This window comes from Dreissena polymorpha, chromosome 9 (genome assembly GCF_020536995.1).
Source record: "Dreissena polymorpha isolate Duluth1 chromosome 9, UMN_Dpol_1.0, whole genome shotgun sequence".
Classification (NCBI taxonomy): domain Eukaryota; kingdom Metazoa; phylum Mollusca; class Bivalvia; order Myida; family Dreissenidae; genus Dreissena; species Dreissena polymorpha.
Genome location: NC_068363.1, coordinates 86748910 through 86764959, shown reverse-complemented (window position 1 = coordinate 86764959; position 16050 = coordinate 86748910). Strand labels below are relative to the sequence as shown.

General features: G+C 35.7%; 1 protein-coding gene and 1 long non-coding RNA gene across 2 annotated transcripts; one reads left to right on the top strand and one right to left on the bottom strand.

The window, feature by feature from the left end:
- Nucleotides 1-829: 829 nt before the first annotated feature.
- On the bottom strand, nt 830-1758 carry LOC127846236 (uncharacterized). The gene is made up of 3 exons (XM_052377405.1): nt 1516-1758; nt 1244-1460; nt 830-1080 (listed from the first exon to the last, which is right to left on the bottom strand). The coding sequence occupies exons 1-3, from the start codon at nt 1756-1758 to the stop codon at nt 830-832; spliced, it is 711 nt and encodes a 236-aa protein (XP_052233365.1).
- A 3685-nt stretch (nt 1759-5443) lies between these two features.
- On the top strand, nt 5444-14770 carry LOC127845392 (uncharacterized). The gene is made up of 3 exons (XR_008033204.1): nt 5444-5742; nt 6441-6587; nt 11930-14770. It is a non-coding gene; the product is annotated as an uncharacterized LOC127845392 (long non-coding RNA).
- The last annotated feature ends 1280 nt before the right edge of the window (nt 14771-16050 follow it).

The window sequence follows — 16050 nt, the reverse complement described above, 5'->3', positions numbered from 1 at the left end:
AAAATAAATAAACTAATTTTACATAATTATTTGTATCTAAAAAGATATAGTTTTACACTTTATAAAGATAGCGAACAAAATGGTACTTTAATTTCAACCATTAATGTTTTAAAGCCTCCTCGCACATAGACGAATCCATATGACGAAACCTGGCGAAAAGGGTAAATTTATGAATTCTAGCGAATTCTTGCCGAATTTGTTTGAAAATGTGTTGCATTGCGTAATATTATAACGAAAGGTGAACGAAGAGGAACTATTTGATGCGAATAATTTACGATGTGTGACGAACAGTTACTGCAATTCGTTTGAAAGCAAATGGTCGCGCAAATAATATTATTTCTTTCGGTTAGCGATTAGGAGCTTTTAAGAGCGTAAAGAAATGAATGTAAACGCAACCTTGCGCATACTTGCGCAGACCGCCGAATATTTCCGAAACGGTGTTTCTGCATCCGAGCGTTTTGATATAGACTAACTTTTTTTAGACTCGACAGTATTGCTGTGACTACTGATTCTGTAAGTCAAAAGTATGCCGCCTATGGGAAGAGGGAGAGGAAGAGGATCTAGAGCAAGGTAGGCTGTTGCTGTAGAGGAACGGGAACTTAAGCAACCACAGTTAACGTGAACATTACTTTTATTAATGAAATTTCGTTTTGAACAAGGGTATTGCTGTACAGTTCCGCTATTAAGCCCACTCCGAAAATCTTTTTAAAAAATGCGGTTTTTGACAATACTCAAGTCCCAAATGGTTAATATTTAAACAAAAATGGTCCGTTATTAAGACCACTTCGCTATTGAGACCACTATTTTGTCTGGTTTTCATAGCGGAACTTTACTGTACCTGGAATCGGTTGGCCAAATTCCCAAATGCATTTTCTGATACTCTCCTAGCCCTAGATAACCGGTAGTTCAGGATTATTTCGTCTCTTGTCAGGACTCTATGTCCATAGGGTTTCTGCATGTTCTCGCTAAGGCTGAAAGCGTCATCTCCAACCAAGAAATAGGGCATGTCGACGGTTTCATTTGGAAAGGGCTGTGGGTCTTGAAATCCGATGGAACCATCCTGCACCATCTCCAGGAATTCTGATTCATTATAAATGTTGGCATCTCCACTTTAACCGTATCATGAAAATACAAAAGGATAAGACATCGTCAGTATACAAATGTACTTTTAAAACAGCACTAAATGTTATAATTTATGTAATTACAAAATAATGCAGTTAAATTTATGTAGACTTATACTCACCACGCAGATCACACCATACGAACTTGTAGTCCGAGTAGACAATGGCCAGTAAGATGATGCTGAAAAATCCCTTATAATTATAATATAAGGAACCAGAGCTGACAGGCTTTCTGATAGCTATGTGCTTGCCATCAATAGCAGCAACGTAATTTGGAAAGTTCCAATTCTTGAGGATACCATCAGCCAGTTGTCTCCATTCTTCAGGTGTGGAGGGGGGCTGTCATAACCTCATCAACATATTCTTCACATATAGCATGACACACGTCTCTGACCACTACAGAGAGAGTATTTTCAGAGACCCGCCAGGAATACTGCATGTCTGAGTACTTGACACCAGAAACCAGGTGACGTAGTGTGGCAGCTAACTTTAGCCCTGGATCCAAGGGCTCCCTGTACCAAGTGTGTTGCTTCACGAGGCGATGACGAACCCTTCCGAAAATTTCATCGTACATTTCAGTAGGTAAGCGGGGGAATTTCTTAAATGTTTCAGGATCTTCTCCTTTGAGCTCAACCATGAGCTGATCATAGATGCCAAATTGGCGCCGTCTCCCGGGATGCAGTCATGGTCTTCTCTAGATATTAACGTGCTCTGGCTCCTCTTCTCCGCCTTAGTCGGCCTCTGAGAAACCGGTGTATGTTTAGTTGTTGCTGGACTACTTCTTGATTGGACATAGCAGCAACATACTGCAGTTTCAGGCGTTGTATATCTTCCATTTTGACGAAGAAATAATGATACTTTCAACATTATATATATGAAATATTGGCATATGTCTGCACAAACTACTAAAACAATAAGGAGCGTTATTATTCGGATGGATTCGCATAGAGTCGCTTATCGTAGTTACCCTTCGGATTGATTCGTATACAAGCGTGTACCGTTCGTTTTCTGAACGTTAACTTATCGTTATAAATCGCTTAAATGCGTCGGATTCAATTCCCTACAATACGCAAATCCTCGCTATAGTTCGCAAAAGTTCGCATGCTATTGCAAAGATTCGTTTTCGAATCGTCCTCTTTCGTTTGATATGCAAATCAAGTAATCACGATATGCAAATTAGCTGAGAGCTGCGACCTCTTAACGCGAGTTGACGAACGCTATGCGAAGACTTTCCGATCGACTTACGTATTGAAACGAATTTTAACGAACGAGATACGAAACTTTTATGCGCCAATTTTTTTCAACATGTTTAAAATTCTCCGACGAACAGAATTAATCGCAACGGACGCAAAAGCTCGCAAACGCATCCATACGAACACCTCCAACGATGTGCAACGTTCATATACAAATGTGGACGAATTTTGCTGAAGTCTTATTCGCCAGTACACTCAAGTTGACGTCGGGAGACTTTCGCCTATGTGTGAGGAAGCCTTTAATGTCGGTTTATTTTTACTTAAGCTTGTTTTGCGTATCCAATTAGTATTGAAACGTTTAAGTGACGAAAGACTCATAAGGCAAAATTGTTCTGTCAAGATAAGCTAAATGATTATGTGTGATGTTCAGATTTAAGTATATACTTTTTAATCGAGTTAATTACAGACAGAATATGTTAACACCTCATTATTTGACATTTCGTTTTCAAATGGCTAAATATTGAATCGATATAATTTACTGATGCATATTCGATAACTATATGTTTTCAAACTATTTAAAATTATTATTGATATATTGACCATACATTAAGTGCACTAAATGTAAGTTATAAACCTCAACAAATATTCGTATAAAATAACATTTTAACTAATCAAAACATCACTTGAATAACATGGAACAAAATACTGAAGCATGCAGTGTTAAAATACATTTTAATTTTTTGAATATCTTTAGATAACGTTCAGCTGGTATGTTTTCGTTTCATCAATGTTACGTTCTGAATAAATGAATAATTGAATACACTCTTATGGTTTAAACACTAAAAGAACTAAACCCAGTTGTTAATAATATCTTAAGATCATAAATTGTTCTCCAAACTTTCTGAAATATGTAAAGAAATCTCCTGGACACGCAAAACAGGTGTCGGCGGGGTTCCAGATAAGGCATCTGTAATTAATTGATTCAGCTTCACGTTTAACGCTTTTACCAGAAAACGTACGGGTACCCTTTGGGATCGGTTTATATATTTAGCAAGGGTTGAATCTATTAAAAGTAAAACATGGAAAAAACATAACAGTAAACAATGCATAGCTTAAACACATGTAATATTTGTCTATTGGTAATTCAAATCGCAGTAGTGCGTGCTCAGCAACTTGACCGAAACTCAGGAAAAATGGCAAAATACTTGTTATTCAAATAATTATGCAGTTTCACTGTAAAGCATGTTATATCAAATTATATTATTCTGACATGTATCTGATAATATTGTTAACTAAGATGATAACGTTGCTGTTAAAAAATGTAAAAGTATATATATGAGCCGTTCCACGACAAAACCTGCATAAGTGACATCAGTGATGACGTTGGGAAAATCCCACTTATTATGACGTCGTCACATGCGAGTTTACGCAGTGCATCACGCGGAGTTAAAATTATATTTGTGATTTACGGAGTGGTTTTTAGTGTTATTTCTGTTGTGTTGGATATTAATGGAGTTGGAGATAGAGGTAAATTTATGAACTTATTTTATTTTTCATAGATCTATTTATATAAACACCGATATTGATGCAAAACCCGATGTGACAAAGTGACAAAGTGACGATCATAACAATGGCGCCCATTTGTATGCAAAACATGGGTTTAAATCCGATCGCAATTAATGTGATTAATTCTTTACAAAACAAGGTCTCAAAAATAATAAACAGCATTGTTATGTTTAATATGCAATAATTTAACCACCATTCAATTGTAATTGAACTTATTTATATTTATAAGCAAATAATCTTCGTATCACGTTGAGCTGCTTGAAAACATTGCAGAGTTGACTGTTGTATATTGAAATTGCCTTTGATATGTTTTCGGTATTAAATGTTTTCTTCAAAAATTAATAATAAATTACATATTTTTCTTTTGTTGCAAAATCAACGACAGAGGTTTGAATGTTATTTGCAGTAAAATGATTCTACTTTACTTCCTTATTTTATTGTGTGCGTGTACGTCAGTATTTTAATTAAATGTAAATTGAAACGATTTTATTTATATTTTATGTTTCATGCACATTATAGAATCGATATGTCGTAATTGTTTTCAGGAGCTCGAACGTCTATTTTCTGAGCATTTTGGCAGAACACCATTATGTACGCCTGCACATTCTCAGGAACTGTCATCCGATGACGACAATGTCCAGGAAGAAGGTGCATGTAGCGCCGTAATGGACAACCGCATTGGGTCCTTCGTTTCTGGGCAGCCTGCGGAACCAAGCAGTGACTCCAATGACGATGATGGAAGTGATGACGGTGATGCGTTTTCACAGGATGATAGCATCCGACGCTTTCCCTAATCTGGCTGTGGGTGTGCTAAGAAATCCCACGAGAAATTTGATGCCTCCCAAATCAGAACACACATACTTGATACGCGGGAAATGACGAGGGAAGAAAAGGAAATGTACATACATTAAAGGCTGTTTGTCCGAAGGTCCCACAAATGACTCTACAAAGCTCGGGAAAAAGAGAATGCGAATTCGTGGCAAATACACATTCCGCGGTCAGGAAATATGTGCATACACGTTCTGATTGTTATTTGACATAGGACGCTGTGCATTAAAATCAATAAGGCAATCATTGAACAAGATCGGTCCGGGACCACGCCGGCATGGAAATACTAGAAGGAAACCAAAACATGCTCTGGTCTTCACAGATGTCGAGCGCGTTGTCCAATTCATCTGCACGATGCGGAAAAATTCGGAATTCCACAACCTGCAGCTCCTCGTGGGAGAGACGTTACGGCACTGATATACATACACAGCGGTACAACGAAAATGAACATTCATAAGCTGTACAAGGCAAGCTGTCAAGAGGCTGGTGCGCGTTTCGTTGTAAAAAGCTCATTTTTAGTCAATATGGAGTGCCTGCATCCCACATATAAAGGTTGCATCCCCTAGAGACGATGCGCGACATGTGAGAAGCTGCGAAAGAAAGTTATGGATTCAGTATCGGAAGAGGACAAACTAGCTTCCACTGAAGAAATGCATAATCACATTGTTTTAGCACAAAAAGAAAGAGACGTGTACAACAGTCTCATTAAACAGGCTAAAGAAACGTCACATCTATGTCCAGCTGAACGATCAAACCACTTCACATTTGATTTCGCGCAAAGTGTAGATATACCGCACCATGCACGACAGATGGGGCCATTATATTTCGCATCGTTAAGAAAGGTCCACATTTTTGGAATGGGAATTGATGGACAATCACTTCAATTTAATTTTCTTATCGACGAAAATTAGAGCATCGGTGCAGATGGAATTAATGCACAGGGACCAAACGCTGTCATCTCGATGATAGACTACGTGCCAACACCCATGGTTGCGCAGACCTCTCGTGCACAATACACGCTGATAATTGTCCGGGTGAGTTAAATTTCCATTGTGGTCATTATAAGTTAATATTGCGTTTAAAACATGATATAACGACAATACTTGTATAATTTTATTTGTTATATTTATTGTGATAATTATACGTAAATCATAAATGATCATAACATATCACAGTGATTTTAAAATGAATGATGATGGAAGTGTGCTGATTATGACGACGACGACAACGATGGTGGTAAAGAAGATGATGATGGTTATAAATGGTGATGTTGATGCTGATGACGATGAAGATGATGACCATGAAGTAAACGATGACTGATGAATATGATCTTGATCTCTTGATCAAAGTTATTGTTGTTGCTTTTATGTCAAAACAATAATCAGTTTGTGCTTGGGTACTTCGCATGGCGAGTCCTGACACGGCGTCACACTTCAATCGAATATATGATGCAGCTTCCGGGTAATTCACGGTGTTTGGTGGATAGTGGGTTCGCCCATATTAAAAAGCTGTACAGTAATAAACCTTATAGTTGTTATAAGTTAGCATTTATTATATTAATTACGATTACTTAAATGTGTTTTATTTGCAACATAAATATTCAACATTATAATAAGAAGTATTATTGATGATATCAGAATAAATTACACGGTAAATGGTATAATTACATGTAAGTACTTAAAACATTTTATACATGGTTTGGTTTAATTATTTTATTTAACATGCGCTTCAGACGCTCGGACTGTGACAGCATTCAACAGCTAAAGGATATTGTCAACAACTCGTCTACTGCAAACGAGGCTGTCCGATATCCGACCTGGCGCTGGCGTGACTGGAAGACTTTCTTGTCTACATCTTTTAAAGCAATACCCGGGATAAGGTAGTGTGCCCAACTTTTTATTAGCTACACATTTTTCACAAGGATTAAAATACACACAAATATTCATAAATGCACACATGTTCCCCACAGATATTTGTAAGTTGTTGTTTAAACATATTTATTCAATAATGTGTTTTACAACATAATGTACACGCATGTAAAGTTTATAGGATTGGAACGATAGCTAGGCTAGTAGGTTTCCTTTCCTCAATGGTATATTTACAAAACATAGTGGCGGTATTTGCATTCTAAACACAAAATATTTGAATAATCATTCGAGTTTAAACAAGTTTATATGTATGATTGGAACCAGCGTAGCTTAAATATGTTAAGACAATGTATTAAGAAAAAACATATTGCTGGTGTGATTATGATCGAATAAATTGTTTGTGAAAACAAATGTTAAAACTTAGAGAACCGAAAGTTATACCACTCTGAACTTTCCTGAGCCTTCGATGATAATATGGACTGCATCAAATATTGCATTGTTATCTCTGATTGAAAGATAATCATCTCCTCCGTACAGTACTGTGCGGAGTGATATATCCGTGTATTGTTCTATAGTTCTTACTAAATTTAATCTTATAGCTGCATAAAATGGACAGACCAGTTAAAAGTGAGTAGTGTCCTCAATTTTTCCGCATTGACAAAGTGGCGATAGAACCAGATTTTTATCAAATAAATGTTTATTAAGAGAACTACAATTAGTTTGTGTGTGCAGCACTTGCTGTCTTCGCTTACCATAATAGAACAACGGATTACTACGAGGTTTATTATGATCGAGGGCCTTTTTAAAATCAGATACGTTATCAACAAGTTTTGCTTCGTCTGGAAGTGAATTCCAAGCAGCAATTGTTGAGGGCAAGAAGGAATGTTGGTACAGAGAAGTCCTAGTCCGAGCACCATCTAAGTGGGATGAGTTACGCAATGATCTTGTAGATCGCTCGCCAACTGATTGTGGGGACAGTGAGGATAAATATTCTGGACTAAGACCTTTGACCATTTTAAAGAAAAGAATGAGTTTGTGCTTGGACCTTCTTGTGCCAAGAGTTTCCCAGCCAATTTCGTTAGAAAGTAAATTTAAGGACACACGTCGGGTAATTCCGGAAACAATGCGGGCAGCTTCAGTTTGAATTTTATCTAAATCATTTTTTTCATACATTGTACAATTATCCCATACAACATCTGCATATTCTAGAATAGGCCCAATAAACGTGAAATAAGTTATTTCAAGTGATCTTCGGTCAAGGCAAAAACGAAGTTTTTTTAGAAGGTTTACACGTGACCAGGCCTTTAATTCAATACATTCAATGTGTTTGATTGACATCATTTGACAGAATAAGGCCTAAATGTGTGTGACTATTCACTTCGGGAATCGGAGCATCGTACATATTGATAGGAGTATGATAGGGTTTGTCCCTCTTACGCGATATAACAAGTGATTCTGACTTCAATGGATTGAATTTTACCAACCATGTATCGGCCCATTTTGCAATGTTGTCTATATCGCGCTCTAACACAGCGGCTGCAGAATTAGGATTGTTAACAACGACAAATAAACTAGTGTCGTCTGCAACTAAGTTTATATGAGCTTGAATGTCATTTACAATGTCATTTATATATACAAGAAATAATAGGGGAACAAGAATTGAGCCTTGTGGAACTCCAGCCTTGATTTCGGCTAGGAAAGATGAGGCCCCGGGAACCACTACCCTTTGACGCCTTTGATACAGATAGTTAGAAAACCAGTTCAAAAGTTTATCTTTGATACCGGCGCGTTTCAGTTTTAATATCAGGCCACTATGCCAGACTTTGTCGAATGCTTTGATTATATAAAAAAAACACCCTTACTTCCAATCCATGATCGAGTGCTTTACAAAACGTGTTGTTAAGGTATGTAAGCTGGTTGACAGTAGAGTCACCTGGCATAAATCCGGATTGAAACCTTGTGAAAAAATAGTATCACGCAAAAAGTTAAATACATGTTTAAAGATAATCCGTTCTAGTACTTTTCCATGGTATTTAGAGGTGAAATATGGCGATACCTCGAGGGAATGGAAACGTCCCCTTTTTTTAATATTGCACAAACGTTTGACGTTTTCCAATCATATGGTACTGTTGACGACAACAAAGACATATTAAAGAGATCACAAAGTGGTTGACTTAGTTCATGAGATGCCTCTACAAGTAATTTGTTATAAATACCAGCAGGGCCACAGGCTTTACCCAAAGGCGATTCATAAGAACGTCCTTAACTTTGCAAGCGGTTATAAATATAGACGAAATTGACTGTTGAATTTCAATGGTTGCCAATTCTGGTAAAACGTGACCAGACTCATCTAAAAATGTCTGTTGAGCGAAGAAATTATTAAGTACTTCAGCTTTTTGAAGTTCATCAAAAACCAGTTCGCGAGCGATGCTGACAAAGTTTTACTAACGTTGACTTTTAGGAAAGATTTCAGGACTTTCCACCAATCTTGCGAGGAGTAATTGTTGGATTTTAGTTTGAATGCAAGAGAGTCGTAATAATTTGATTTGGCGAGGCGGACAAGAGAGACTACATCATTACGAAGTACACGAAACCTAGTCCAATTAGATGTGGAATTCGTTGTTTTAGCTTTCCTATAAGCACGTTTTCGTTTTCGTATTTTTAATTTTATTTTCGATGAAAGCCATGGCGGTTCGGCTGGGCGGACAGTGGCCTCTTTGCTTGGTATACAATCAGCTGCATTTGCAAGTACAATGTTAGTAAGATTTTTAGTAAATGCACCGATATTGTCACTATATACATTATTCCATTCAATATTTGATAAATTGCTTCGAAAAGAGTCGTAATTCTCTGAGTCGTTCCTCTAAATTTTACGTGTATAACATAGCGATGATGGTTTTTTAAATTTAAGAATAACGAATACGGGACAGTGATATCTTATAGTTTGATCAAAGAATGGATCACCAACACCAGAGAAGATGACAGACCCTTTGTTTGAAATAAAAAATGAGATCAATAATAGATGACGAAGTTTCAGTAAAGTGGGTGGGGTCCTGTATACATTGGTCGAGTGAACACTTTTGCGAGATGGAGTCAATTTTACGTTTAGCCTGATCAAGTTGGGTGTTTAAATTAAAGTCGCCCAAAACTATAATGTCGTTAATGCCGGTATCTATTGCCAGCCCGATTGGGTCTTCAATTTTACAGAAATAATTGTTATCTGACTTGGGTGGTCTGTAAAAAGTTCCGATTAAAATTCGTTTATCAGAATGAGGTCGAACCTCCAACCAAATTGCCTTAAGATTAGTTATCTAGTCTTCGAGTTAAATGAATACCATCTTTGACATATACAGCAACTCCGCCGTGTGCATTTTGAGTTCGGTCGCGGCGGACAGGTATGCAAAAACCTGGTATAAATACCTGGTCGTTATTAATGGATTCTGATAGCCACGTTTCTGAGAAAGTGATTATATCAACTGGTGTTAATTTTGCAGATAGCAAATCCAACTTATGAAGAAGACTTTGCACATTATAGTGAACTAGCGAAAATTGTGAGAAGAATTTAAAAAATTGAACATATCTAATGATGAGTAACTGTGGGATTCAAGTGATGATGAGGAAACACTAGCTGATGGCCCGGGGTTCGGGTGGATATCACCGGATATAATCAGTAGAAGACAGTGTAACCATTCGCAAAGAGTAGACACAAAGACTGATGTATTCAATCGAAAAAAGAACATGATATTTTGCATTTCTTTGTGACTGGTTGGACTGAAATGTACATGGGTCTGTATTGTCAGATGGCAATCGGACATGGAATCAATATTAACAGCCAAAGATTTTAAAAACACGGGAATATTAAAGATAGCGACGAGATAAAATAAGGTGATTGCTAGCGGCAAAAAGTAGTTGATGCGCAAGTTGGACATGACAGCTATTCTTGTCTGGCCTTTGCTCATGATATACGAAGCAGGAGCAAAATGAACATGTTAACAGCTGTCATGCCAAACAAAATAAAAACGAGCAGGGAGTAAACTCTGAGAAGGCTCAATATGGTCAATATGGTCAAATTATAGGCTCCATGTAGAGAAAAACATACTAAAAAAAGCAGAAGTACAATAAATAAGTAAAAAGTGCAAAAGAAAAAATATATATTTACGTAGATAAGAGTGTAAGGCATTATGCAAATAGGCCGGTCATTCAACATAATTCGTAAGTGCTGTAATAATGACGTGAGTAGCTTCTTGAGAAGCATAGATGTGGTTAAAGGCATTCGTAGGTCTAGTGTATGACAGTAACTGCACTTAATAGGCATTCATGATATGAATATACAACGTAGTAAGAAGCGATAGAAAGCAAATTTGATACAGAGTGAATAGTAAAAGGGATACAAATTATGTTGTGAACAAACATACACGATCATTATGAACAGTATATAAAAATAAATGATCAGATTTTTCTTTTTACAAGTTGCAATAAGGATATCAGTAAAACTGATGGATGCTGCCCAATGATGCTTTGTCGATATATGGGTTTATTGTGTGGAAATAAGTGTGACCTTGAGAAAATCTATTATTAGCCTCAGTGACCTTGACCTTGATCCCAGTGACCTCAAATCTCATCAAGGGGTAGAGGTCCATGCAAGGTACCTACATGCCAAATATGTAAGAGAACGGTAAAGTATTAAATGCGCTATGTGAAACTGTAACCAAAGAGTGACGAAAAATATATTATTAGCCTCAGTGACCTTGACCCCAGTTATGTCAAATCTTATCAAAAGAATGCCAAATATGTAAAAGAGCGGTAAAGTATTCAAGTCGCTATGAGAAACTGTAACAAAAGTGTGACCGAAAATATATTATTAGCCTCGGTGACCTTGACCTTGACCCCAGTGACGTCAAACCTCATCAAAAGGTAGAGGTCCATGCAAGGTACAGTACCTACATGCCAAATATATAAGATATCGGTATAATAGTGAAGGCGCTATGAGAAAATGTATCAAAGGTGTGACGGAACATCTATTATTAGCCTCGGTGACCTTGACTTTGACCCCAGTAACATCAAACCTCATCAAATAGGTAGAGGTCCATGCAAGGTACCTACATGCCAAATATGTAAGAGATCGGTTAAATAGTGAAGGTGCTATGAGAAACTGTAACAAATGTGCAACGGAAGGAAGTATGGAAGTACGGAACTCACTTGTAATTCAATATGTTTATGTGTATATATTAATTGTAAATAATTATAAGATACTCAGTAATTAATTATTATACTTAATAATAAGATACATATTTTAAGTAACACATTGTTAAACGACATGGTTAAAGATTTGTTTCTGGCTAATGTGTTACAGAAAGTACCAGTACTTCAGGTTCGACTCATCGAAGCCCGGCACGGTTGTCGCGAAGAAAGCTACGGACCATCCAGAAGTAGAGTTCTTCATCATGACACACAGGGAACTCCACTCAGCAGAACCGTGCTTAATTAATCCGGCAGGGCTATCGGAGAATCGCATGAAATACCTGTACAGGACTGTTCGACCATTTGTGCGACCATGTTATCAGGACATTACCTGTCCAACACCCACAGACTGATTGCATGTGATTACATCAAACATCAACCTGAACAGTTATTTAAATCCATGCGCATGTTTATTAATTTGTTTCCAACATGTTATCGAATATTTGAATAAGTGTTTGATATTGCGAAATATTTACATACTGTTATAGTCATGAATGCGTCATTCCGATTGAAAATGACGCGACGTCAACATCTTTGTTGCGTTACAGTATGCGTATATAATGTCGTCATAGCAACGCTAAACAGTGGCGTACACATGAAATTTATACACCATTTGATTTGTGGATAAACGTACAATATGAAACTGAAAAAAACTAAAAATTGATTCTTTTGTCATTAATGCAGGTTTTGACGTGGAACGGCTCTTAACTACGTTTGAGTTTTTATGACTTCAGTAGAAAAGCTCTGTTTAGAGTGTAATCTGCATAGAAAAATCATAATATTATGTATATACGTTATGCTTTTGATATATTTGCGAAATGAAAATTGGGCTGTGACGAGAAAATGTAGTCACACATTACTTAATGGGGCACACTTCATAAATTAAAAGCAAGAACATCTCACACCTCATTTTTCAACAGCCAGTTTTATCGTAAATTATGGATACTAGCAGGGTGTTAGACAAGATATATTAACCACTCCATTAGTAATTATACGTAGTTATACATTGAGCAAAGTTTACATATTTGTTTTGTATTCAGCAATGAAAGTATGGAGATTATGGCAATTTATTTATTTTATCTAAATGGATCTTTAGATATATAATATAAAGTTGACTGCAACAGGGATTGAAATATGTTATATTTCCCTCTACTCTTGTTAATTGTGCAAGCAAAAGATGCCATTATTTTTGTTTTCTTTAACAATTGTGTAATAATTCTGGTATATAGTAAAATATTATAAATTTCGTGGTACTTGACGGCTTCACGTAAGTCCCTTTTCACATGGATTGTTTCACTACGGATATTGAATTTTTTGTTTTTACCAGAAGTCAAAATGTAAAAACAACTTCAATTTGTCATCTTCACTGCTAAATGATGCGTCAATATTTACGATAGATTGTTCACTTTAACTCTTAGTACTTTTGGACAAAGAAGCAATCTGGTTTCTCGAAAAGCGAATTTGAATGTTATAAAGATGGTTATTAACTAAGATTAGATAGTATCCAACATGCAATCTAAATTCATATTTATCCCGGCCAGGTGTGAATTGTTGAGACAGTTTCAGGCTCATAAAACAACATTGATTGTGTCATGATAATCTTCCAAAAACATACACGGTCATGTGTATCTTTGTAGATTTGATCACCATTAAGGAACTATTAATTTCTTAAATGACTCCATGTGTCCGGGTAAACTTATAACCTGTTTATTAAAAATGCAGCAATTTATCACTAAACCCTTTCTGGTTTTGCACAAAATGTATATTAACAATTATTGTATAAATTGATCCATATGGAAGTAATTCTAAGCTATGTTTCTATGTCAATTAGTATTGTATTTGGTCCCACATAACATAATTCCTATACGATGCATTGTATAAGTTTAAGTCATTCTTAAAATGCTAATAACCGGAATGGGCGGTGGATGATTTCCCTTTGAGTCGGTTTTGTTCGCCCATAGCGTCATTGACAAAAAACTTCCTTGTTCAGTGCATATAACAGATAGTTATGTATATTCAATGTATACGTTATTGTGTGGCATTTTATGAAGTGCTTATTTCAAAAACATTTAATATCGTGCTTTTCTATTGATACCATACAAGTTAGAATGATTATCAGAAATGATCCGGGGAAAAATAAAAAACTATAGTTTCTGAAAAACAGATCTTATATTTCCCTTGCTGAAAATAACATTAATTTTACAATTACATTGTTGCGTATTTGAAGTATTATATGATGGTTAAAACACGTATACGTTTCAGTTAAAACTCACTAATATGTACTAGTACTTATGAAATATTATGAGCATTAATTATACGCTTAAATAATATAATTTAGTCGTACTCGGTTTTCCTAATTCACTTAATGCATGAGATCTATGAAAATATAACCGAATAAGGATATATCTATTTAACTCAATTCGAATACTAATAACAGTACTTTAATGTGGCCATAAGCTATATACGATAGAAAATATATCCATATTCAATCATGTGATGACACATTTAGCTGGGATAACGGTCACATACATTATTTTAAAGCATGATTAGATATTATGAAACTTGCAACAAAAGTATGAGTTCTCATATTGTCGAGATGAATTGATGTGATATAAAATGAATGTGCAAACACTTTGTAAAATGATTTCGGTGTACAAAAACAACATTAAAAAGATTTGAAATGCAAGTTCCAGCTGCGGTTGATGTTAATTAGCTCTCTGTGGATATTCACTTGATAATGTTTTTGATACAAGTTAATATGCAAAGTTTCTATAGGTGATATCTGCATCTGAGGAAAAGCTATACTAAGACAAAAAGAAAAACATGTTTGTAAAACTTTATTGTTCCGCTGTGGAGCCCTTCAATGCTAGCACGCACTAAAAATAAATACGATACGTAAAATACATTTGTTATTTAGTTATTGGTTCAACACTGTAAAATACAATTGTATAAGTTCAACGATGTTGTATTACAATAAAGAAAAAATGTGATTAAAATCGAAATCGTTATTTAGTTATTGGTTCAACAATGTAAACTACAATTGTATGAGTTAAACGATGTTGTATTACAATTAAGAAAAAATGTGATTAAAATCGAAATCGTTTCTCGATGAAAATATAATATTCTGAATATGTATCTACTTCATGTTTATATTGGTGTCAAATGTAGCAAACAAACGTGTAAGCTTCTCCATATTTTGTAAATTGGACATGTGATACATATATGTTGTAAATGTTTGCAGATGATAAACGTCTGATGCGTTTGTTCATAGTTATACAGTATTCAAATAATTTACTCAGATTTTCTGCATAATATTTTACTACCAGTTTTGTATTTAAACAGCTGGTAGGTATATGTAAGCGATGTGCACTGTTTTCGGGAAGATAATAAGGAACTTAACTTTATGGGAACGTACAACATCGCATGATACATTAAATGTAAGTAAATATGAAAGGTACTTTATACAACATGAAAATTTATTGATTTTGTATGTATGTTTGTTTACACATAAGTTCATCCAACTACATTCGCATTAATGTACAAGTTGTACATGATTAGTCGCAAACTGTGTCTTCTCAGTGAATTCGTTCGATACTTTAAGATTTGTTTCGTATCAATAGTTTACATTAGGAACTTGTTGAAAACTGATGTATTTGCAATTTTAAAAGGCAAAGATGAAAATTACAATACATTATGGGTAATATATTGTCAATCAAACTCAAGTCGTTTGTATATAACAATATTAACGAGACTATCGTTTATGTAAAAGTAAAAAGTAGTTTGTGCCAAGGATAAGATGAATTCAGGCATAATTTGTTCTCCATATTTAGTTTAAAACACTATTTATTTTAGTTCGATTGCATCGCAAGCCTCAGGTTTATTCAAAGGCCCGTTTCCTGGTCCATAACCAGTACTTAGGGAGTGTCTTAGGGGGTGATCTTAAGAACGATCCCATAGTGGGGATCGAACTCTTGACCACCTGGTCGCTAGGCGGACACCATATCAATTAAACCACAACGAATTAATATTATAATAGCATAATCGACTTTCCTGCCTTGTTGCCAATTTAGGACCAACGTTTTATTACAAAGGAATAGTTTATGGACATACCTTACACCACAGGTTTATTTTAAGCTATTTGACATAAAGAAGACTGCTAGACTATGTTACGCATTACAAAACGTCTTGGACGACACGTTTAACCTGTACATGATTAGCAACACATTGACAATA